Source organism: Mytilus californianus, unplaced genomic scaffold (assembly GCF_021869535.1).
Source record: "Mytilus californianus isolate M0D057914Y unplaced genomic scaffold, xbMytCali1.0.p SCAF_17, whole genome shotgun sequence".
In the NCBI taxonomy this organism is placed as follows: Eukaryota; Metazoa; Mollusca; class Bivalvia; order Mytilida; family Mytilidae; genus Mytilus; species Mytilus californianus.
Genome location: NW_026262659.1, coordinates 5,463,905 through 5,491,324, shown reverse-complemented (window position 1 = coordinate 5,491,324; position 27,420 = coordinate 5,463,905). Strand labels below are relative to the sequence as shown.

Genomic DNA, 27,420 nt, shown 5'->3' with positions numbered 1-27,420 from the left:
AATGCGTCTTTGTCGAAAAGACTCTTGCATGAAGACGTCAAACTCTACAAATCACCAAATCACAACGAAAAAGTTAATCTTATTATTTACAGGTAACACTAGTCTATTTCTTAAAAGAGCCATGATAATTCAATAGGTACGAATAAGATTTCCAACCTGTTTTTTTTTCTCTACACGAAAAGAAAAAAATGTAAGATCAGTCCACTTATCGCTTCTTTTCCAAAATATGTATGAATTACCATACAAAATGATGAAAGTGAATTAAAATTGCTCTTGGTGGCAATTGAAAGCAACACCATGAACAGATTTGCAACATCTTCACCTGGCTGTCATGTTGCATGACTGAGTCCTGTAATGTGCCAGACAAATGGGACGGTCTACAAAAAAGATAACTCAGACCGTCAATAAGTCAACTCAGACTGTTTATTATGCCAATTCAGACTTAGCACAACATAACTTTTAGTTAATCTCTGAACACTGACAAAATGTACTCAAGTATGCAAGTGGAAGATCCGTAAATGAGTGCACACTTCTTCAGGAGATGACTGACTCATCCTGATCCTAAGGTCAATATATATGTTGACACAACTAGTCTCTTTGTATTTGCTTGTTTCATCTTAGTGCTAGATTTCTCGGAGTAATGTCACACTGTACTTAGGTTAATTTGTTTAGGCGCAGGATCAGGATTCTTCAGGGCAAAGGTATTTTGAAATGGCCCTGAACTCTTTAAATATTCTATTATATCTGCTGTTCTCTCGTATGTCTCTTTCTTTGCTGGTGCCAGTAGTGTCTGAAGATCTATTGGGATGTTTTGTATCTCCAGTTGTCTTTTCATTTTTTCCTGATGGTATACAATTAGGTAGGAAGTGTTCTATGCTTTCTTCTTCACCACATTCGCAATATGACGTGAGAGATTGGCCTATCTGATGGCTTATTTAGTCTATTGTAGCCTGTTCTGAATTCTGACATGATTCTCCCTATAACTGGATTTGGATAATCAAGTAGATGGGCCTTACCTACAATAGGAACTAATTCCTGTAGCATTCTTCCAGTTTCACTTCTAGTCCATCTATTTTGCCATTTTAGATCTAGAGTTGTTGACATCTTAACTGCACTTCTCACATCTGGCATTGTTAAGACGTTATACTGGTCATTTAGACTTGAAGCCTCCTGCATTGCATCTTTTGCCTACTGGTCCGCTATCTCGTTCTCGGCTATATTAGCATGGCCTTGGATCCAAGATAGGGTAGTTTATATGCCGCCTCTCAGGAGGGTGCCAATGCTTTCTTAATGTCTGTGATAGTGTCAATGTAGTTAGTTGACTTCCAGTTGAGAGTCAAGATGCCAACAGCTGTCTGGCTATCTGATAGAATCTTTACTTCAGTGAACTGTTCTCTAAGTGTGTAAATGCAGTGTTCCAAAACCATAAGGATAGCTACATTTTTATACTAGTTCAGCTAAGAGTATTGAGCCTCTGCTAGCTACTGGTCTTTTTAAGCTTGTTCCTTGGTGGTTCTCAGTATATATTACTGCTCCTGATCCACATGGTCCTGGATTTCCCTGACAGGAGCCATCTGTAAATGCAATAGCTTATGAATCTGAGCTTTCTCCTATCAGTTCTTGTACAATTTGTTTTCTTTGGGCAGTTTATTCTGCGGTTCTGTTTTTTTAGCTTCCCAATCGGCTTCAGTAGCTTGGTGCTCTCATCAGCATAAAATCTGTTCCTGCCTTGTAGTTAAACTCTGTTTGATATCTACTTTTGTTGCTTTTAGCATGTCGATGCCTTGATTTATAGCCTTACCATGCTTACCAAATGGAGATTCCTGTCGTTCATATGTATCATTGTTGGTAAGATACTCCTCCAGCTGTTGTTTGATTGGTTCGGCTATGTATTTTGATTGGATTTTTGCTATTTCTCATGTTTCTCGAACTGAGATTTCTTCTATTCAGAGGTCGATTGGTTGCATATTGGCCAGTATTTCCATTGCTTCTCTACCTGCTGTTCCTGGTAATCCAAGGCTAACTGATAATCCTTTTTTTTGTATAGCTTCCAGTTTTTTCATATTTTCCATTGATGTTATCTGCCAAACTGGGAACGCATATTCAATGATAGATCTTAACATGCTGTTATAGATTTGAAGTAGTTTTGTTCTTGAGATTTTTCCTAGGCCCTTTATTTCTTGTATAACATTTAATGCATTGTTTGCTCTCTTCTGCACTATATCCGTGTGCATGTCAAATTTGAATTTTTTCATCCAACGTTACGCCAAGTAGTTTGGGTGTAGGACTGTATTTGAAGTAGAACGAGTTGACAGTCAGAGTTTTTTATGCCCCCGCCGTAGCAGAGGGGGCATTAAGTTTTACCCTTGTCCGTCTGTACGTATGTAGGTACGTACGTCCCAAAATTGGTTTCCGTTCTCTAACTTTAGTTTCAACTTTGTCTCAACCAAATGTTATGAAACTTATACACAATGCTTATTACCACAAAACACAGATTAAGTTTGAATTTTGGTGGCGTCACTTTTACCGTTCTAGAGTTATGCCCCTTTACAAATGGAAAATTGCTGAATTTATCGTTTCCGTTCTCTAACTTTAGTTTGTCTCAACCAAATGTTATGAAACTTATACACAATGCTTATTACCACAAAACACAGATCAAGTTTGAATTTTGGTGGTGTCACTTTTACCGTTCTAGAGTTATGCCCCTTTACAAATGGAAAAATTGCCGAATTTTTCGTTTCCATTCACTAACTTTAGTTTGCCTCAACCAAATGTTATGAAACTTATACACAATGCTCATTATCACAAAACACAGATCAAGTTTGAATTTTGGTGGCGTCACTTCAACCGTTCTTGAGTTATGCCCCTTTAGAAATGGAAAAATTGCTAAATTTTTATTTTCTTCTAAATATCAAGTTATTTTAAAACGCCCGTTTACGGGACGTATTATGGTATACCTCTGTCCGTCCGTCTGTCCGTCCGTCTGTCCATCCGTCGTCAACATGTCGGACATTAACTCAAAACCGCTTTAACCAATATGCATGAAACTTTGGTGAATTGTTTATATCTATTGACGTGAGCTCCCTTTCGTTTTTTATAAATTTCGGATTTACCGTTTCCGAGTTTTGGGGTTTTATTCATTAAAAAAGGGGGGATTTTCCAGTTTGTGGACAATAACTCAAAAACGATTTCACCAATTTGCAAGAAACTTTGGTGAATTGTTTATTTCTATCGACATGAGCTCCCTTTTGATTTTTATAAATTTTAGACCATACGTTTCTGATTTATGGGGTTTTATTCATTACAAAAAGGGGGATTTTCCAGTTTTCAGACAATATCTCAAAAATGCTTTCAGCATTTTTTATGAAACTTTGGTAAATTGTTTATATCTATTGTTATAAGCTCCCTTTTGATTTTTATAAATGTAAGATTTTATGTTTCCGAGTTATAAGATTTTATTCATAAAAAAAGGGTTGATTTTCAAGTTTTTGGACAATATCCTTAAAGTGCTTAGAGCAGTTTTCATTAAACTTTGATGACTGATTTATATCTATTAAGATAACCTCCCTTTAGTTTTTTATAAATTTCTGATATAACATTGAGAAGTTATTGTTTGTTTATAGTCTGACAACAGATTTACTAATTATTGCGCAACAGCACAGTGTATTGCACAACAGCAAGAAATCTTTAATTGAATATAAAATCAATTCATATAACCAATTTCAAGTTCTTTGACTACATTTATTCAGAAACCTATATTATGTCAAATATTTAATTACAATCCAAATTCAGACCTGTATCAAGCTTGAATATTGTGTCCATTTTTGCCCCAACTGTTCAGGGTTGGACCTCTGCGGGCGTATCCAGCTGCGCTCAGCGAAGCAGTTTATTAAAATTGGAGTTATCTTTCTTTTTCCATGATTATAGTTGAATCAACTACAATCAATGCTTTATACAATGCAATGTTTAATTTTGACTTCCACTGATAAAACACAGATCAAGTTGAATTTGGGTAGTGTCACTTTAACCATTATTGAGTTATGCCCCATTATCAGTCAAGGGTCTAACTTAAATAAGTTATTAGAGAAAATTAACATACATTTGTTATTGAGGGCTAAAAAATAAAAAATCTGTGATAACATATGTATGTTACATGTTTCAAAGGGGCATTATACATCCTTTATTTTGTTAAATTGTGTACTAGTTCTATTGATATTATAATTGTCTTTATGTATATTAAACTTTAGAAAGATATAACAGCCCATAGTTTGCCAATCATGCATAACACACCCATGTTATTACAGAAAAAATATGCCCGTAATAACAAAAGGGTGTTATTACAGCTTCTCTACATCTCTTCAAAGCCTTTTCTCCCACATATATCACAATGTATTTTAATTTATTGTAATAGATAATGATAAGAGCATGTAATGAGGTTCTGCGCAAGCTTCCTAGTCATTCCCAAGTGTCTCATGTAATAAGTTAAATGCCTGTAATAACTAAGCCTTGTTATTACAGCTAAGTTATCACTTAAAAGCCTTGTCTCATTGATTTACCATGGTTGATCAAAAATGTTTTAATTGAATTGGAAAATTAGTTTTCAAGGTTATGTATTAAGTTACTGCGCAAGTTTCAAGAATTCCCAAGTGCCCACTGAAAATAAAAAAATTTATGGTACATTTAACTGATAACAAGCATATGTTACTACAGATTAAGAGAAAGTATCCGTAATAACACATGTATGTTATTTTTCTCTAATAACTTATTCAAGTTACACCCTTGACTGTTTATAAATCGAAAGATTGCTAAATTTTTAGTTTCCATTCTGTAACTTAAGTTTGCCCCAACCAAACATTATGAAACCTATACACAATATTCATTACCACAAAACTAAGATCAAGTACAAATTTTTTGTTTCCGTTTTCTAACGTTTAACTTTAGTTTGCCTCAACCAAATGTTATGAAACTTATACACGATGCTTATTACTACATAATACAGATTAAGTACGAAATTTGGTGGCAACACTTTTACCATTCTTGAGTTATGTCCCTTTATAAACATAAAAGTTGCTGAATTTTTCGTTTCCGTTCTCTAACTTTAGTTTGTCTCAACCAAATGTTATAAAACTTATACACAACCGTTCTAAAGTTATGCGTGTTTACAAATAGAAAAATTGCTGAATTTTTAGTTTCTGTTCTCTACTTAAGTTAGCCTCAACCAAATGTTATGAGACTTACACACAGTGCTTATTACCACAAAACTCAGATCAAGTTCAAATTTGGGTAGCGTCACTTTTACCGTTCTTCAGTTATGTCCTTTTATAACTATATGATACAGTCAGGGGTACTACTTGTACAAGTAATTTTTATTTACTTGAAGAAGTAATTATAATATACTTATATAAGTAAATTTGTAGGATACTTATACAAGTGTATTTTATTTACTTGTATAAGTAAATTATTTTTTGGCCTAGTTATGTCCCTTAGGCGTTCAGATTTTTTTACTTATACAAGTAAAAAAGTCATCCTATCTTCTTTTCTTGAATTCTTAGAACTTCTTTGCTCTAACAGAATTTTGAATTGTCTGTCCTTTGCAGATGTCTTTACTATTCATTTAAGTGTAATTTCATGGACAATGAAAATCTCATTTGTCTTTTATCTTTAGAACACTGCTCATTTACAAGCCCCCAAGGAGCAATTTTTGAAGGCCTTGCGCAAATACTTAAGATCTTTGCTCAATCAGTTTCTTTGTTGAATTAATGAGATGAAACATTGAACTCTTATCAAAAATTATGAGCTAACCTGAGAAAAATTATTAAAGGCATGATTTTACATCTCAAAACTTGAGAATTTTTGTGGGATTGTAAAAAAAATTTACTTATACAAGTAAATTTTTTAGAAAATTAAGGGGAGATTATTCAAACAATATAATTAACTTGTATAAGTATATTTTATTTACTTCTTCAAGTAAATAAAAATTACTTGTACAAGTAGTACCCCTGACTGTGATATGCAAGCATGGGCATCATCTGTGTCCACATGTGGACACTATCCACATTTATTGTGTTATATCTAGATCTTCTTTAGAGAAAAGACATACTTTACATTTTCCCATGTTGACATTGATCCTAAATTGTTCAGTCCATTTTAAGACTGTGTTAAAGTCTCTTGATGTTTTTTCTTTTAGTTCTTTGACATCTTGTCCCTTGTGCCACAATGTGCCATCGTCAGCAAATTTGCAGTTTTGTCCTGTGGTGTTATCCATAATGTCTGCTATAAAAATGTTGAAGAGGGTAGGTGACAGAACTGAACCTTGTTGTAAGCCAATTTTTGTTTCAAATTGATTCCCAAAGAAATTGTTCGACATGCATCTGGCTGTTCTATTAGTGAGGAAGCTATTTATCCATATCCAGATTTTTCCTTTTATACCTAATTTCTGCAGTTTAACATGTTTAACCATCAATCCCTCACGCCATACATTCCCATGTTGAATCATATTATGCCTTTTCCAAATTATATAATATAGCTAGCCAAGCCAAAACTGATTCATTCCTGTTGAAAGCATCAGCAATTGTTTGAACCAGTCTAAGAAGGGCATTTGTTTTTTCTGAGCCCTTCTTGGTAAAAGTTCATGTCTTTGATGTCATACTGGCTCCATGCGGTAAACAGCATACCTTGTGTCTGCAGCACTTCATTCAAAAATATACGTGAAATATAACACTTCACATGTATAATTTATAATCATTCAAATCCTCATTATATACTTTGTCTGAGTTGTCGTTATAGACGGTCCGAGTTGACTTGGTTCAAGTTGTGTACAGACAGGGAAACTTATTTTGGGGATTCTGTGTCAAGACAATTTTACGGTTTGGCCTATCATATCATCAATGATCATATAGCTAATAAATGCAGTCTGAAAAATTTAAACTAATAAAAATACCACAAACCAGTGTTTTTTTCATAGACAGAAACATTCTGTTCATCCAAAGCCTGTAAGCACTGAAAAGTAGACATATTTGCTTTTCAAAATCATGATAATATGTCAAAATTGTTTAAATACCTTTCCTTTATCAGTAGTTATTATAGATCCATTTTGTCAAACAATTTGAATTCTGATCAGCCATAACTTTTTATTATTTTGAATTTTTGTCACCTGTTTAGTATTGTAAAACACAGAACTTTTGCGGTCAATTTTGATTAAACTGATTTTCTGGTTCAGTTTAAATAGAAAATTAAATAATCAGTGATAAAAAGAAATATCAAAATCCTGTACCTTACATGAGGGGCCTGATGCGGGGGTCTCATCACGATTCACGAGTTGATTTTTTTGTCATTCACGATTCACAGAAAATAAATTTCCATGATCACGGGTCACGAAAATATAAAAAAAAAAAAAATCTGTGGAAAAACGGATCACGATAGCGAAAATGCGCCGATCACGAAGAACGAAAATAACCCATCAGGCCCCTCTTACATGCCCTGCATACCTAAGTGCCTGTAAATGTTACAACTCTGTGACTGGTTAAAGGTGAGAAATGAGCACTACATGTATAAACAAACATCTTTCACTGTTCATGCTGTTCATTTACATTGTGTGTACATGTAAAATGAGAAACAATTCAAATGAGAAAACTAACGACCTAATTTAAAAAAAAAACAATTTATGAGAAACAGGTATGACAGACATGAACAAACAGCTATCACTAAACTATAGGCTCCTAACTTGGGACAGGCACATAAAGAATGGGGTTAAACATGTTTATAAACTCTCAAATTTCCCCCTAACCAACTGGGAAAGTGGTTTAACAACACATTCATGACATTGTTAACATTAACAATGAATGTCGAAATCAAAAATTATATTATTTTATATTAAAAAATGTATCATTTTTATTAGTAACAATGAATTTCATTGCATTCTTCTTTAAACCTACTTCTCTTTCACCATTTTCACATGTTTTAACACCTGTCTCATAATAGTTTAATTACTATAAGGTATGGTTTTTATACGACCGCAAAAAATTTTTGCGGTTGTATATCATGTATATTGGTATGACGTTGGCATCGTTGTTGTCCGAAGACACATTGGTTTTGGCACAATAACTTTAGTTTAAGTGAATGGATCTCTATGAAATTTTACCATAAGGTTCAATACAACAAAAGGAAGGTTTGGATTGCTTTTGGGGGTTATGGTACCAACAGTTAAGGAATTAAGGCCAAAAAGGGGCCAAAAATAAGCATTTTTGTAAATTCCAGACAATAACTTGTGTGTTAGTGTATGGATCCCTCTGACATTGTTCCACAAGGTTCCATATAACAAAGGGAATGCTAGGATTGATTTTGGGGGTAATTGCCTCAAAATTTTAGGAATTAGGGGCCAAAAAAGGGGCAAAAAACAAGCATTTTTCTAGTTTCATGACAATAACTTGTGTGTAAGTGTATGGATCTTTCTGAAATTGTACTATAAGGTTCCATTCCACAAAGGGAAAGCTGGAATTGAGTTTGGGGGTAATTGCCCAAAACGTTTAGGAATAAGGGGCCAAAAAGGGGCGAAAAATAAGCATTTTTGTCGAGCCTTCGACTTTTGTTGAAAAAGCGAGACATAGCGATCCTACATTCCGTCGGCGGCGGCGGCATCCACAAATATTCACTCTGTGGTTAAAGTTTTTAAAATTTTAATAACTTTTTCAAACTATCCTGGATTTCTACCAAACATGGACAGAAGCTTGGTTATGATCATAAGATAGTATCCAGAAGTAAATTTTAAAAAAAAATTCCTGTTTTTCCATATTTTACTTATAAATGGACTTAGTTTTTTGCCAGGAAACATTACATTCACTCTGTGGTTAAAGTTTTTAAAATTTTAATAACTTTCTTAAACTATCCTGGATTTTTACCAAACATGGACAGAAGTTTGTTTATGATCAAAAGCTAGTATCTAGATGGAAATTTTTATTAAAATTTTGTACTTGTTTATCCATATTTTACTTATAAATGGACTTAGTTTTTCTTCCAGTTAACATTACATACAGTCTGCAGTTAAATTTTTTAAAACATTTATTAGATTCATAAACTATCCTGGATTTTTACCAAACTTGGACAGAAGCTTCTTACAATAAAAAAATTGTATCGAGAGGAATATTTTTATTAAATTTTTTCCTCATCTCATTTTTGTTGAGTCTGCGATTAACAACAAAAGTAGGCGAGACACTGGGTTCCGTGGAACCCTTACAAATTTTTCTAGTTTCCAGACAATAACTTGTGTTCAAGTGTATGGATCTCTCTGAAATTGTACTGCAAGGTACCATACCACAAAGAGAAGGCTGGGATTGATTTTTGGGGTAATTGCATCAAATTATTAGGAATTAAGGGCCAAAAAGGGGCAAAAAACAAGCTTTTTTCTAGTTTCAGGACAATAACTTGTGTGTAAGTGTATGGGTCTTTATGAATTTGTACTACAAGGTTTCATATCTCAAAGGGAAAGCTGGGTTTGAGTTTGGGGGTAATTGCCCTAAACGTTTAGGAATTTGGGGCCAAAAAGGGGCAAAAAAACAAGCATTTTTACAGTTTCCAGACAATAACTTGTGTTCAAGTAAGCATTTTTCTAGTTTCCAGACAATAACTTGTGTTCAAGTGTATGGATCTCTCTGAAATTGTACTGCAAGGTACCATACTACAAAGGGAAGGCTGGGATTGATTTTGGGGGTAATTGCCTCAAAATATTAGGAATTAGGGGCCAAAAAGGGGCAAAAAACAAGCCTTTTTCTAGTTTCAGGACAATAACTTGTGTGTAAGTGTATGGGTCTTTATGAAATTGTACTACAAGGTTCCATATCATAAAGGGAAAGTTGGGTTTGAGTTTGGGGGTAATTGCCCTAAACGTTTAGGAATTTGGGGCCAAAAAGGGGCCAAAAAACAAGCATTTTTACAGTTTCCAGACAATAACTTGTGTTCAAGTGTATGGATTCTCGGAAATTGTGCTGCAAGGTACCATACCACAAAGGGAAGGCTGGGATTGAGTTTGGGGGTGATGAATCATAAGGGGGTTCAAAAAATTGGGGGGTGGATTTTTTTTTCCTTTTTTTCCTTTTTTTTTCTTTAAAATTTTCCATTTTAAGTTGGCTATTTTTTATTTATATATAAAAGCAAATAATAATGATATGGTTTGATTTCATCAAAAATTGAAATATTGGGATTCTTTGATATGCTGAATTTAACCATGTATTTAGATTCTGAATTTTTGGTCCCGTTTTCAAATTGGTCTACATTTAGGCCCAAAGGGTCCAAAATTAAACTTAGTTTGATTTTAACAAAAATTGAATTCTTGGGGTTCTTTGATATGCTGAATCTAACCGTGTATGTATTTAGATTTTGGATATTGGACCATAATAGGTAAATTAAAAAATTAATAGACCACATTCATTCTGTGTCAGAAACCTATGCTGTGTCGAATATTTAATCACAATCCAAATTCAGGACTGTATCAAGCTTGAATGTTGTGTCCATACTTGCCCCAACTGTTCAGGGTTCGACCTCTGCGGTCGTATCAAGCTGCGCCCATTGAAGCATTTTATTAATTGTAAGGTCATTCAAGTGCAGCCCATGTACTATTAGAATTAGAACATGGCCTTTTCCAAAGCGAAAGAAAATGTCAATTTTACCACATCTTCATTTGTTACATTACGTTGTCAGTGAAAATGACCTTTTGTATTTTACAAAATTTCTATTTTAATAACTCATTTCTGGTTATACAATTATTTGGGCTGCTCATGTAAAATTGAGAACGGTAATGGGGAATGTGTCAAAGAGACAACAACCCGACCAAAGAGCAGAAAACAGCCCAAGGCCACCAATGGGTCTTCAACACAGCGAGAAAATCCTGCACCCGTAGGCAGGCTTCAGCTGGCCCCTAAACAAAAATGTGTACTAGTTCAGTGAAAATGGACGTCACACTAAACTCCGAAACATATAAATGAACTAAAATTAAAAAAACATACAAGACTAACAAAGGCCAGAGGCTCCTGACTCGGGACAGGCGGAAAAATGAGGCGGGGTTAAACATGTTTTGTGAGATCTCAACCCTCCCCCTATATCTCTAGCCAATGTAGAATAAACAAACACACAGCAATACGCACAGCAAAACTCAGTTTAAAAGAAGTCCGAGTCCAATGTCATAATAGGTAACAGAAGAAACTAAGCAAAATGACAATGTTCAACATAAATTAACAAAGGACTACTAGCAGTAACTGACATGCCAGCTCCAGACCTCAGTTAAGCTGATTGAAAGATTATGTCTTCATCATATGAAAATCAAGCACAATCCCTCGTGGATATATTTTTATCATTTTTAAATATTCAGTAGCATTTAAATTTAAAATATTTTTGTCCTTTTTTACCTTTTACCTGTTCATGCTGTTTGCATTAATGAATTTGGTGAGAGAGATTTATTGCCTGGAAATAACAACATTAAATATGTTAAATCACATGACGTTTACATAAGTAGATAAATAGAATGTCTAAAATTTCATTTACTAGTGAGCAAATCAAACAGGAACTGAAGTAGTTAGAAATTAGAAATTTATAGATAAATAAGGTAAAGACATCATTCAGAAAAGTTTTTTTTTCAGCTATGAATTGAGGATATAGATCAAACAACAAATAAAGATCAAGATGTACAGCTTTAGTAAATCCTCACCCCCAGCATCACCAACATCATCCACACATTCATCATCCTTTAATTCTGTTGATGGTACACATGATAGCAGGAATGAAGCTAGACTTACAGCTACAGCTAAACGACAGAAATATCTCAAAAGATTGTGTAAATTCAGACAGATGGACTTTGAATATGCCTTCTGGCAAATGATCTATTTATTCATATCTCCACAAAAAGTGTAAGTGTTATTTTATAGTGTTGTTCATTTGAATTATTATAACAGGTTATCAAAGTATTAGTAACAGTGTTCTCTCCACTATTTCATATACATGATCATGATATAGCATCCTGGTAAACAAGGAATGTTGAAATAGCATTTTGTTTCTAGAAATTATAGCATCTGATCTATATAAACACAATCTACATGAAACTATTAGATTATCATTTCAAATAGCATCACATTTAAACAGTATAGCATCACATTTAAACAGTATAGCATCACATGTAAACAGTATAGCATCACATTTAAACAGTATAGCATCACATTTAAACAGTATAACATCACATTATTATGGTGGTAAAAGACCCAGGGGAGACCACTGGAGGTAAATTGTATCTGTAATAATGTGTTTAATTGGTTGAAGAACCAATGAATATTTTTTCTTTGCACACATATTTTGTAAATCACTGCACACATAGATTTGTTGGTAATTAAGTCTCCCAAACGAAGTTTGGGAAGACTTATTGTTTTTGCTCAGTTCTTATTATTATTATTATTATTCTTCTTCTTCTTCTTCTTCTTCTTCTTCTTCTTCTTCTTCTTCTTCTTCTTCTTCTTCTTCTTCTTCTTCTTCTTCTTCTTCTTCTTCTTCTTCCGCCGCTTTTAAATTTGAACTTGTCCGCACCCGTTCTCCAAAACCGCTTGTCAGATTAACTTAGGGTTTCACAATATGTCAGACTAACATGTCTAGTGGTGCAATCAGGGTTTTGTTTGTGCAATGGGGTTTATAAAGGGGTACTTTGAGGGGCAAAAAGAAAAGAGGGTTTTACTATAGAACCCTATGGGATTTTATTTTTTTAAATTTTCAAATGATTATAAATTGAAAACCATTTGTGATAGACACAATCTTTTTAATTGAAAATGTTCTAAATGATAAAGCCCATTAAATGAAATACAGGGTTAGTCCCCAGGGGTCACCCCCACCCCCTGCCATTTAAGAAAGTTCTAATACCTTGTAAGTGGTCAAGATCCCCACCCCTAAACCATATATATTTTGGTTTGTTATGCTAAGATGGTTTGAATGATAAACAGGGTTAGTCCCCAGGGGTCACCCCGACCCCCTGCCATTTGAGAAAGTTCTAATATCTTGTAAATGGTCGAGATCCCCACCCCTAAACCATATATATTCTGGTTTGTCATGACAAAGCACATCAAATGAAATACAGGGTTAGTCCCCAGGTGTCACCCCCACCCCCTGCCATTTAAGAAAGTTCTAATATCTTCTAAGTGGTCAAGATCCCCACCCCTAAACCATATATATTCTGGTTTATCATGCTAAGATGGTTTGAATGATATACAGGGTTAGTCCCCAGGGGTTATCCCAACCCCTGCCATTTGAGAAAGTTCTAATATCTTGTAAATGGTCGAGATCCCCACCCCTAAACCATATATATTCTGGTTTGTCATGATAAAGCACATCATATGAAATACAGGGTTAGTCCCCAGGGGTCACCCCACCCCCTGCCATGAAGAAAGTTCTAATATCTTCTAAGTGGTCAAGATCCCCACCCCTAAACCATATATATTCTGGTTTATCATGCTAAGATGGTTTGAATGATATACAGGGTTAGTCCCCAGGGGTCATCCCGACCCCCTGCCATTTGAGAAAGTTCTAATATCTTGTAAATGGTCGAAATCCCCACCCCTAAACCATATATATTCTGGTTTGTCATGATAGAGCACATCATATGAAATACAGGGTTAGTCCCCAGGGGTCACCCCCACCCCCTGCCATTTAAGAAAGTTCTAATATCTTGTAAGTGGTCAAGATCCCCACCCTTAAACCATATATATTCTGGTTTGTCATGCTAAGATGGTTTGAATGATATACAGGGTTAGTCCCCAGGGGTCATCCCGACCCCCTGCCATTTGAGAAAGTTCTAATATCTTGTAAATGGTCGAGATCCCCACCCCTAAACCATATATATTCTGGTTTGTCATGATAAAGCACTTCAAATGAAATACAGGGTTAGTCCCTAGGGGTCACCCCCACCCCCTGCCATTTAAGAAAGTTCTAATATCTTCTAAGAGGTAAAGATCCCCACCCCTAAACCATATATATTCTGGTTTGTCATGCTAAGATGGTTTGAATGATATACAGGGTTAGTCCCCAGGGGTCATCCCGACCCCCTGCCATTTGAGAAAGTTCTAATATCTTGTAAATGGTCGAGATCCCCACCCCTAAACCATATATATTCTGGTTTGTCATGATAAAGCACATCAAATGAAATACAGGGTTAGTCCCCAGGGGTCAACCACACCCCCTGCCATTTGAGAAAGTTCTAATATCTTGTAAATGGTTGAGATCCCCACCCCTAAACCATATATATTCCTATTTGTCATGTCTCGAACATTTGAATGACGTATACGGTCAGTCCCCAGGGGTCCCCCCCCCCCCCCCACCCCCAATGTTCTAATATCTTGTAAATGGTTGAGATCCCCACCCCTAAACCATATATATTCCTGTTCGTCATGTAATGAACATTTGAATGACGTATAGGGCCAGTCCCCATCCCTCATGCATATAACTTTACTGGACCAAACGAATTTTCACTGGAAGTTGCCCAATGTCAGGCGACCCTGGGAATTACGAATTATGGGAGCTTCGTTTGGGAGACTTCGTAACAGCATCCTGTTACATTCATTTCTTGTTGATTTAATGAAATATAACTCTGATTGTCTAACCATGCTAACAAAAATGTTTAACTTTGATGTTTTCATGGCTGAAAAATATGTGTATGCAGCTGTTGGATGATCATGATGATTGTGGCTTTTTTGTTTACTGTTTATCATGTTTACCAAGAAAGGCAGGTGAAAGATATTGTCATGATTGTCATGAATTTGTAATAATTTTCAAAAATTCTATTTCAGGTATAGAAATTTTCAATACAGAAAAAGTAAGTGTTTTAATTATTGTTTTAAATATTGATAATTCCAGAAAGTTATTTCCAATAAACCTATAGTTCAGTTATCATGGTTATAATTTTCTCAAAATGATTTTCATATGCTATGTAGAAAGAAAGAATCTCCCAGGATGTATTAAGCACATTGGCAAATTCTTTTATTTTTAGTAGTTGGTTTATTTTCCACTGCTAATATAATAACATGAACTATGTACATTGTTTGATAATATTTTCAATCAGAATATACAAGTTTTGTTTTTTAACATTATGTATTTGTTGATAACTGATTAACGTCCATTCCTCAAATCTAAATGTCATAAAATAATAAAGTAAGATTTCAAATCACCAGCCAATTCTGATCCCTTGTAAAAGATGTTCTTTTTCACTTCTCAAGTCCTAGACCATTTCCTTGCTTTTATGATTGACGTCCTTTTTTCTAGGCTCATGGCAATGATGTCATAAACTAATTTGCAAACGACAATTTAAAATGAACTTGGAAGATATAACTATGTGAGAGTATGAGTACAAGTTTCATTTAGAGTTGGCTATAAAAGAAAAGAATATTAAAGCCTTTCAAAATTATGTATATGTGATTGGCAAATGAGTAGAACCACATAATCTCCACATTTTTGTCCTGGAATCTCATTTAGAGTTGCATACACATATTTTTCAGCCATGAAAACATGTTGAACTAAAACATTTGATCTTAAATGGCAATTGAACACATAGTTTTTGGACAAAAACTGAGTTAACTTGCTAAGCCTTCCCCATAAAAAGAGACCAATAGGTCCTTAGCATGCCATGTACATTTACAGGATAAGGATTGAATGATTTTTCCTTGTTATTTCAGATACAAAAGATCAGTGGGCCAGAGATGATCCTGCCTTCCTTGTCTTAGTTGGTTTATGCATTCTCAGTAAGTGTAATCACAGTTTTATAATCTGATACATTCTGGGTAACATTTTTAAGGAGTACATTATAACATTTTATGAATGTTTACTTACAATATATATCCAACCAATGATGTAAATATAAAGATAAGAAGATGTGGTATGTTTGCCAACGAGACAACTCTCTACCAGAGATCAAATGATATTGAAGTTACAACTATAGGACACTGTATGTCCTTCAACAATGAGCAAAACCCATACAGCATAATAAGCTATAAAAGGACAAATAACAACTTTGAAACAATTCAAACGAGAAAGCTAATGGCCTAATTTATGTACAAAAGAATAAACGAAAAAAACAAATATGATAAACAGCAACAAACGACAACCACTGAATAACAGACTCCTGACTTGGGACAGGCACATACATAATATCAATTGATTTTGATGTATAACTGATAGATATACCAACAATCCTTCAGATTTAAGAAAAGGGAACTTTGAAAAACTTAAAAATTTTGAAATTCTATTTTATCCAGCTTCGTTTCTGACATGTCTGACATTTAAGTTTCATTGATATAAGGATGTCACATTTAGTTGCACACCCTCATCACCTTTTACTTATACAGGTAGAGGACTAAAAGTAGCATACATTCACAACAGTAACAAGCAATGAATATATTATTGTCAATTATGTTAATTATTTTTTTGTGTAATTTACCAATATGTTTTTGTTTTTGATCCGGGAGGGGGGGGGGGGGGGGGGGGGGGAGGTTGTTGTTAGTAAAACACAATGAATGATTTATACAATCAAAGTAAAGATGGTGGCCTCTAATAAATCTATCAATATTACAGAAATACAGAAGTTTTAGTAGTAATTACATTGCACTTTTACTATTTTTACACAAATAATAATGTTCATTGGCTTCGAGAAAATAGATTAAAGATAAATTATATAATTATGTTTTCTGACTATTTTTGTGCAGTCATTTACATCTACATCTCTTTTTGACTAATTTTCAACCGAGTACATATATCTGTTTAGATATTAAAAATAAATATGAATTTTTTAGGCCCCCGCCCAGGGGCATTAAGTGTTATCCCTGACCATCTTTACTTCCATCTGTCCCATTTTTGTTTCCGTACTCTCCAAATTTTATGCAACTCGTACACAATGCAAAATTAACAGACAGAGTTCGAATTTGGACTGTGAGTCACTTATCGTTCTAGAGTTATGCCCCTTTATAAGTTGAAAAATTGAAAAAAAATTTCGTTTCCACACTAACTTAAGTTTACCTCATCCAAATTTTATGAAACTCATACACAATGCTAAAAACCACAACGCACAGACATAGTTTATATTTTGACAGTAAGTCAATAACAGTACCCTGAAACTAACTGAAGTGGATTGTGAACTAGATGTCTAGATCTTATATCCTAATCTTCGTATTAAAGTGCCACATCAGTCAAATCATGCAGTAACTGCCTAGTATGCCTAAGTCCTTCAAAGTCTGACAAAGATGTATAGATAGTAATACACATTCTAGGTCCCTTGCTGCTACCCAAAATAAGGTTGATTTTCATCCCGCGCAAAAGTGACTAAAGCCCTCAAAATCCTAGCTTAAACCCTGTGACAATAACTGTTCTAGAGTTTTGCCCCTTTATAACTTGGAAAATAGCAAAGCTTGAACGGGGACATTCATGTCCGGATCCTCAGACATATTCTTCTTTTTTTTATATTGAGTTATAGTTTCACATGCTCTGATTACATAAAAAAAAGAACTGATTGCCCATATACATCTGATATATATCTTAGAATACATTGATCTTTTTGCTTGAAATTTGTAAGCAAAAATATTCCCAGAGACAAATGTATCATGCATTTTTATGAGGACAAAACAATGAGGCAACTGAGAAGGTTCTGTAAAGTGGCTTGACCAGGATAAAGAGACAGCGAATTTGGACTGCTGCTTAAAAAAGATTTTGTTTTTTTGTTTCAGTATCCTCTGTAGGATTTAGTATAGTGTTGAAGATACATTTTGTTGGATTTTTAAAGCTTGTGTTATGGACAGTATTTGTGGACTATATTGGAGTTGGACTCCTGATTGCAACAACATTTTGGTAAGTTTAAAACTTGTTGAGTCTGTTCACTAAATGGTTAAGATACATCATACATATAACCTAAATTTTTTGCCTCAATACGTATTTAGATTACTATAAACCTTTTTCAGTCTAAATTGAATAATTTGAGATATAGATGTGATGGAATAATTTTAGAATGTTTCATTACAGATTTTAAAATGCTACTGCTTTACTTTGAAAATTGTGATATACTGTTTAATGCCTGCTACAATAATTCAGTTTATGTTTGTAACAATTTCAATATGCATACAATGGGTAAATATAAACATATGATATTAAGTTAAAAAGTTGTTTGTTTTCATAGTTTTCAAACATGTCATACCGATATATTTATATTAATAAGATTTTACATAGTTGTCCTCTGTGCAATGCAGTTAAAGTGATATAGAAAACACAAATGTCTGTCTGTCTGTCTGTCCATCCTTGTCTTATGTTCGTCCTTCTGGTAATTAACTGCTCTCGTGTAAAATTCCTTTCAGATTTTTATGAAATTTATATCAAAGGTTTATATCAGCAATGTCTCGGACCAGTTCAAAACACAGTGCCAATCAATTATTTTTAAAGGAGCAATGCCCTTTAAAATTATATAGATAATTGCATTGTGAGCAATCGCATGCCTACATTTCTTATAAATAATAAAACTTTAGAAGAACCTTAACAAATTTTTAGTTATTGCCCTTGGACAGATTTAATATTTTAAATGGTGGGGACATTGAATTGCTGTAGTTTTATTTAGATTTCATTCAATCAAAATTTAATATAGAAGTGAAAAATGTTTATATATATCAATATGAAATAACTAAAACATAGATGTATATAATACAAAGATAAGGATAATTGGTATTATTATCAATGGGACAACTATATATATATATATATCCAGGAAATACCAAGGATAAGAATGTAAACAACGTGTCATGGAATGATGTCCAAAAATAAATAAAATCCTTATCATCATGCATGTCATATACTGATATATTTATAGCTGAAAAAGCCTAGGATGAAATAAAGAAGGAACCAATATTATAAAAAAAAAATATTTATGAGCATGTTTGCAGAGATGTCATGAACTCACTGAACGTAATATTTTCATAACTTAAAAAAACTTCTACAGCAGGAATATTTATCTTAAAACTTGTACTAAATTGTAACACAAATATATACATTTTAGGTACCTGTAAAGCGTGAAACGAAATAGAAACGGAACAAAAACGAAACAAAATAGCGGAAAACGAAACTAAATACAGCAAAACGAAATGAAATGAAATAAATATTTATTTTATAATTCTAACTTAAATATCTGCCAAATGTCTTATAATACAATATGTTTGTGTGTTGCAAAGTTTGCATGCATCTGAATTTCATTGTTTTAGTTGGAACAAATCAAATGAAACCGGCAGAGGGGCGAATGTTAATTTTAGGGGAAGGGGGTCATACATACTGGTGTTTACTGCCTAAGTGTTAAGTTTTTACACGTTGTTTTGATTGATAAAAGTTTTTACGGTAAAATATTACCCTAGAAAGAAAAAAAGGGGTGGTACATCTGAGATAAATAATATAAAGTGGACTATATTTCAGAACTGGGATATTGAGGACACACACGTGGGTCTCAATCTAGATTTGAGGTTCTATGACTAAATGAAGGTATACACAGACGTGCCGCTGGAATGGGTCCCCTTTTTATATTTAAATTATATAAATGGCATACACTGAATTTCACTGAGGTCAAATATCAAGAGGTCATCCTCCGAGTTGTAATAGATGTTGGTTTAAATGCAGTTTTATGGTTTTTAGGCAGTTAAGCTGCCTTATGCTACCACCCTAGATTTGTTTTCTTCCCACTGAATGGTGTAAAAAGTGCTATTGTTATTATCTAGCTGGCTAAAGTATAATATGTGATTACTGAGAAAACTATATATAGCTATGAATGGGTCATGATTTTGCCATCGGAAACATATTAAGTGTCTTGATTTTTTCTCAAGGTTTTATTTTATGAAATTTGGGTGTTTTCCCAGCTGAACTACTGTACCCAAAATCCCATGTTCAGATTGACCCCCACTCCCCGTGATTGAGAAATAACCTTCATTAAATGAGAGTGGCTTGAAAGATTTTCCTTGTTCAATCCTAATATTATTGAAAATTAATAGTTTTGGGCTAAACGTTCGGGAAGTTTTTTTTATCATTTGCGGATTTACCTGGGACATTAGACATGTAAGATAAGATAAGATATATTTTATTACCAATTAAGGTCCCACAAGGAGCATATAGAGAATACATGAATAAGGAAACAGAACATTGATTAGCATAGATACATAGAATTTAGATACACAATTACAATACAAGTAGACTGTAATGAAGCCCTTGTTTTAAATTATAGATAAATATGATCGTGCCACTTGTAATCCCCCGCCGTTTTTCCCTTCCACCAAGGAATTTACCTTCACGTACTGTTGCACCCAAATTAAACACAGAATGAAAATATAAAAATATCTATGATTTCACCGCCAAAATATTGAGAAATAAAGTATAGGACATTCATATTAAGTTGCACATTGCTAGAACACAATGAAATATCCGTACCAATGTTAAAATCATAATACAAATAGACAGGAAATACGAAAAAAGTCAAAAAAGCATTGCATAAGAAATATATCTGCAAAACGTATATATATTTATAAAGGTGCATATCACGTATGTTTACATCATTGTTGCTTTCTGACCTGAAGAATTCTCATAAAACTTATCTGGTATATCTATCTCCTCTACAAAGTATTTAGCAGTCTGTGCCAAGTATGCAAGTTAAATGGTTACAAAATGTTGATTATGGCTACTCAAATGTTCCTAAACCGCATTTTTCTTCACCAGCAGACTGTACTATAGCTATACAGTAAGATTACTAAGTATACGCACACTCGGCGGAGGAAAGGAGATTTAAACCCAAGATAAGTTCCACTTCATTGGGCTTTATTTTTTGGAATTTTAGCAATTTCTGCTTATTATCGCATGCATAGTGGAGAAGTTGATCTCACTGAGGATAACATCCATGGCGTACACAAATCCTTAATTGATTGAAATTGTAAAACCTGACCCAAAATAATCATGAGTTCACTAGAAAGATCAGAAATTATCCAGCATTTGCATATTTAATTTAAGAGACCCTTAAGTGTCAAGAAAAAAAAAACCAGATCATACCATAAACTATCCTATTTAACTTGAAATAAATCCAATAAAATTTTACTTAGACAAACATGTGACAAAAGGGAATTTGCATAGAATACAAAACACGTACCCGAAATCTAACATTCTGACAAAAAGGCTACCCGAAATCTGCTTTCAAGACCATTGCAGACCCGAAAGACCAATGCCAACCCGAAATTTCTTGAAACTCACAAAAATGACCAGAATTTTCCTCACATAAACAAACTGTAGTTATCCCCAACCCTCCCAGTTCACCCGAGAAGACAGTCATCACTCGTAACCAACCTTGGTTTACACATCCATACCTAGACCTGACAGCGAAATAAAGCGTAAACAATGATCTATTATTAATGCTTTCGATCGATATGGGTGACTCACAGCCTAATGTCAGCCCGGGAGCAAATATTTCATGTTCACGACAATAAATAAACCAACATTACAATGTGTAATGTTCTTTACATGTAGGAACTACTTGTGATATATATCAATAATATTTCTTATAAAGTTGCATTACTATCATCACATATGAGTTTGACGACTATTTAGACTCCCTACACCCATAGGTCATGGTCGAGTGATTTTCAATTTATAACCAATTTTAAATGTTAAGTTTTCTGCTAAAGTTAGTTTTATAGGAACTACTTACACATGTTACAATAGACAACAATATTTTCTATAAAGTTACAATACTGTCTGTTCATCTCAGTTTGTTGACCATTTCGAGGACATGATTGAATACCAAGACATACAAATATATCAACTTAATAGTGTTTTCATTGTTTATAAAATGAATATTCTTTTTCCAGGTTGATTTCAAATAAGTATATGATAATGGCTCCACCCAGGGGACAGGACGTTGAATGGGGTTATGCGTTTGATGTACATTTGAATGCCTTTTTCCCATTATTGATGATATTGCATCTATTCCAGCTGGTATTTTTAGGACGTAAGTATTTTAAATGTAGAGATATTCACACAGAATATATATAGAATATGACTTTGAATCTAAAACAGTTCCATTTTTTAGTCATGTTAGTTAAATTCTATTAAATATATCCATTACATTTATGTTTGAATGATCTTCAGCTAAGACAAAAGGTATGTGCAGTATGAAACACCAACAGGGAACGAATAACTGATTACTTTTTGTAGCTTATACATTGTAATGCATATTAAGCTGGTTCCCGGCTGATTTATATACTTTTGTTATTCCCGTAAATACAAGTGGATTCCAGTTTATGTTATGCAATACTATGAAAAGAAAAGAATAATTTGTAATTAAGCATTTAATTTTGATATTTATCAGTTAATATTGGATTTTGAATTAAATTTGCATATTGATATGGATTTATACCGGTAGGTAAATTATTAGTTTTGAAAATTTTAAGGGTGCTCTCTACATTTTCAATAACAAACATGGTGGAACGTAAACAAAGCTAGCAAAATCGAGTTTTTCTCTTATCTCTTGCTTATTGTACTCTATAATCCACACCCCTGCCTTTCAATATTAATTTTGGAGAAAGAAACATGGATTATATAAGCCTGAATATGGTAGGTTCATCATTCATATGTGTGTGCAATTTACAAGAAAATAGTTTTTCTAATACCAGACATTTGTTCAAACTTTTTATTTCATTTTCATATTTCAGCATTCATTAATGCAGGATATTTCCTGGGACTAGTGTTTGGTAACACTTTATGGCTGGTTGCAATCATGTATTATATTTACAACACATTTTTAGGATATAGTGGTATGTATTATCAATTTGTTTGCTACAATTTGATACCGGTAAATAAAAGTTATATTTATATTATGTGCAAACAAGACAGCATCTCAGTGGCACCAAATGAAAAAAAAAAACAACATAAGGCATCAAAGCTAAATTAAACATGCTAAACTAGTTTCTCTACAAGATAATCTCTAAATCATCCCAAGTCTAGAAAAACTTATAACTAAATTTAATAGACTTCAGATCTGTCGGCAACACCAAATTCTCTAATGAAATGAAAGCATTCATATTTACCTAAAGACAACCACTTATGACATCTAGTGTGAGCTGTTGCCATCATTTGGCATCATTATCTTTCAATTATTTTTTTGCCCTAGGCGTTTTAAGTTTTACCCTTGTCCGTCTGTATGTACGTCCCAAAATTGGTTTCCGTTCTCTAACTTGAGTTTGCCTCAATCAAATGTTATGAAACTTATACACAATGCTTATTACCACAAAACACAGATCAAGTTTGAATTTTGGTGGTGTCACTTTAAACGTTCTAGAGTTATGCCCCTTTATAAATGGAAAAATTGTAAAATATTTAGTTTCCCTTCTCTTACTTAAGTTTGCCTCAACCAAAGGTTATGAAACTTACACACAATGCTTATTACAACAAAACACAGATCAAGTTTGAATTTTGGTGGCGTCACTTTAACCGTTCTAGAGTTATGCCCCTTTATAAATGGAAAAATTGTAAAATATTTAGTTTCAGTTCTCTAACTTAAGTTTGCCTCAACCAAAGGTTATGAAACTTACACACAATGCTTATTACCACAAAACACAGATCAAGTTTGAATTTTTGTGGCGTCACTTTAACCGTTCTAGAGTTATGTCCCTTTATAAATGGAAAAATTGCAAAATTTTTATTTTCTTCTAAATATCAAGCAATTTTTAAAAATTGGAGTTATCTTCCTTTGTCCATGATTATAGTTGAATGAACTACAATCAATGCTTTATACAATGCAATGTTTAATTTTGACTTCCACTGATAAAACACAGATCAAGTTGATTTGGGTAGTGTCACTTTAACCATTATTGAGTTATGCCCCTTTATAATTCGAAAGATTGCAAAATTTTTAGTTTCCATTCTGTAACTTAAGTTTGCCCAAACCAAACATTATGAAACCTATACACAATATTCATTACTACAAAACTAAGATCAAGTACAAATTTTTTGTTTCTGTTTTCTAACTTTAGTTTGCCTCAACCAAATGTTATGAAACTTATACACAATGCTTATTACTACATAATACGTAAGTACTAAATTTGATGGCGACACTTTTACCATTCTTGAGTTATGTCCCTTTATAAACATAAAAATTGCTGAATTTTTCGTTTCCGTTCTCTAACTTTAGTTTGTCTCAACCAAATAAAACTTATACACAACCGTTCTAGAGTTATGCAAGTTTACAAATAGAAAAATTGCTGAATTTTTCGTTTATGTTCTCTACTTAAGTTAGCCTCAACCAAATGTTATGAGACTTACACATGTACACAATGCTTATTACCACAAAACTCAGATCAAGTTCAAATTTGGGTAGCGTCACTTTTACCGTTCTTCATTTATGTCCCTTTATAACTATATGATATGCAAACGAGGGCATCATCTGTGTCCACATATATATGCATGTGGACACTATCCACATTTATTTTTTTAAATTTAATCATCTTCTCAGCAATTATGACATGCAACTTTACATTGAATATTTAATAAATTCCCAGAGAATTTGGTTTTTAATACCAAATGAATATTCATAACCAGACTTGCCAGAAATAATGTATGGATGGCAGTGTGTAAGATATCTTCCTTAACCATAAACACCTTGTCTCATCTGTTGACATTGACTCTCTCTTGCCAAATATATAACAGAATTAATACAAACATCAGCGAAACAGTACCAAAAAAAGACAATGTTTGTGTATCTATAGATATAAGAAGATGTGGTATGAAGGCCAATGAGACAACTCTCCATCCAAGTAGTTCCCTTTATATGGGTTATCAAGATGAATATTCAGCTATACAGCAGTGTGTGAAACCTTTTTTTCTTAGAACTTGCCAATTTGGCGAGCAGCTTTTCATTTCAACTCGCCAAATTGAAATCCCACTTGCCAGCTTGGCGAGTTTTTAAAATTTTGAAAGATTATTTTGGTGACCTTTTCCTTCCTTTCGTGTTATTTAAAAGCTGAATAAATTTTCTGCTTATTTTTCAATGCTGTTCTATTAAATATCCATTATTAGAATTAAGTTTTTGTTTACTGTTTATAGGAAATTTACTCTCGATTCAATCTTCAAAACATATTTTAAAATTACATTGACAACATGCAAAAAGAAAGTGAAAGTAAATTTCTATGTCTATAAAACACCTTTTGATTAGTTTAAGTTTTTCATACAACTGTCATCTAGCCAATCAGAACACATGTAACATAATATGTATCATCTGGGTTCCTATTTAAACAGAAGTCATGGATAACAGTGTAGATTTTGCGGGAAAACAATCTTTTTGCTTGCATGATTCAAAGTTGCCGCAGAAGAGTCACTCGCCACAAGGGCGAGTTCTATTGAATCTGGACTCGCCAAATACAATTCTTACTCGCATTTGACGAGTTGGCGAGCGGAGGTTTCACACACTGTACAGCGATAGCATCATGATTTGTTATCAATAAGACAGCAAAAAAAATGACAATATGTTTATGGTTCCCTTTATATGGGTTATCAAGATAAATATTCAGCTATACATCGATAACATCATGATTTGTTAGCAATATTACATTGTGCAATTTATGTATTGTCTTGGAAAGTTGCAGTATTACCAATTGATATTCATATTATCATGAAGTTTATCAATAAAATATATGTATATTTGCAGCTTTGCCGTTTTTGAAGAATACCAGAATCATATTATATCCAGCTACAGTTGTTGTTTTTTTCTATATACTGTCTGTTATTTTAAAGTGGAATTTTAGCAAAATGTTATGTGACTTTTACGAATACAGAGTTTTCTGATCAAATTATTGTCAAACAGTCAAACAGGATATAATTATGTGACAGAGATTGGGCTTATAACATTGAATAATTGCTGTGAATTCATTTTTGTTGGTACCAATTTTTGTGGATTTTGGAAAACATTGTGTTGATACTTGATGTCATAGTTTTGACATGTGGTAAAGCCTATAGGAAATTTATATTTGATTAAACTCTCTAATTCATGATTCCTCTCATGAAATCCACACAAATTAATACTCAAAAATGATATTCAATCTACAGTATACAATGGCCTGTCATATATATGACAGAAATCTTCATTAATTTGAGCACTTGAAATGGTATCGCATCATTGTTAATTTTTTTTTTTTTTTTTTCTCATGAATAACGACCTTGTCATTTGTAAAGATAGATTTATAAAATGCAAAGACATAGATAAAAGAGGCAATGTGAGGTACATTGATGAGACAGCATTCTTTATACACAATATCACCAGATTTTCTGAAAGTAAAAAGTAACATATTGCCCTGGTATTATCTTGTTGACAGACATTGATCACTTGTAATATGTTAGAGCTTTTTAATCTGTCAAACACTGGCCTTCTTTTTACTGATACTTTGAACAACAAGTCTTATTATGCTTAGCACAAGAAGGCATGCAACTTCTTGTTATAATTTAATTTGAATTTAATTTTAAAAAACACGACCATATCACATATGTTTAAATTGTTTGTTATTCGAATATCATATTGTAAAAGTTACTTCATCTTTTTTATGTATTTTAGAGGGATTAAAATGTTCACATAGCATTCTATTTGTAAATATATAATAAATTGATGCATTGCTTGTGACCTATTTTGTAATAAAACCTGTAAACACTTGCTTTTTCTTTTTTTGTTTTAATTAAGAGTTCAGTAAATATTATAGTTTGGTTTAATTAATACAGCTGACCAAAGTTAAACACTATCTTCTGACTGATTTAAGTATTAATGACAAGAATTAGTGAAATATATTTTCATCTGCTATAAAAAAAAAAGCTGAATGCAAGTAATGTATTATTGTATATTAAAACTAAAAAAAAACAATCCACAAAACTTAACAAAGATACTATGGGCAGAAAGCTCCAGCATTTTAGCTATATTTATTTTTAGTACAATTTGTTTGAATCAGCTTTGTTTTTTGACTAAGTATTTCTCTTGTATTCCTGAAACTAGATATGTATGTCTCTTTCTTCGTTCTATTTTTGAATTAAAAAGATGCATAGAAAGAGAGAGACAATAACAAGGGGGCAATCGAAAATCATCAGTCCAATAAAAACAGACAACACCATACCCAAAAAGAAAAAAAGTTACAAAAAGGCGAACAACAATTACAGAGCAAAACACAGAAAACTGATAATTGAGCATCACAAACCCCGCCAAAAACTGGTTTGAACTCAGGTGCTCCAGAAGGGTAAGCAGATCCTGCTCAATGAATGGCATCTATTGTGTTGTTCATTGCAAGTTAGAATATGTCGATAATTCACATTCTGTAATAACCCAAAAGAGGGGTTAACACACAAGTTGAACATATCAGTAGCCATTTATATAAAAGATCT

At 33.3% G+C, this 27,420-nt stretch overlaps 1 protein-coding gene across 1 annotated transcript; it reads left to right on the top strand.

Moving 5' to 3' along the window:
* On the top strand, positions 1-26,704 carry LOC127726285 (protein unc-50 homolog). The gene is made up of 8 exons (XM_052233599.1): positions 1-92; positions 11,628-11,894; positions 14,808-14,833; positions 15,690-15,755; positions 17,730-17,850; positions 21,876-22,015; positions 22,719-22,820; positions 25,709-26,704. The coding sequence occupies exons 2-8, from the start codon at positions 11,671-11,673 to the stop codon at positions 25,843-25,845; spliced, it is 816 nt and encodes a 271-aa protein (XP_052089559.1). The 5' UTR covers positions 1-92; positions 11,628-11,670; the 3' UTR covers positions 25,846-26,704.
* Positions 26,705-27,420: the final 716 nt, after the last annotated feature.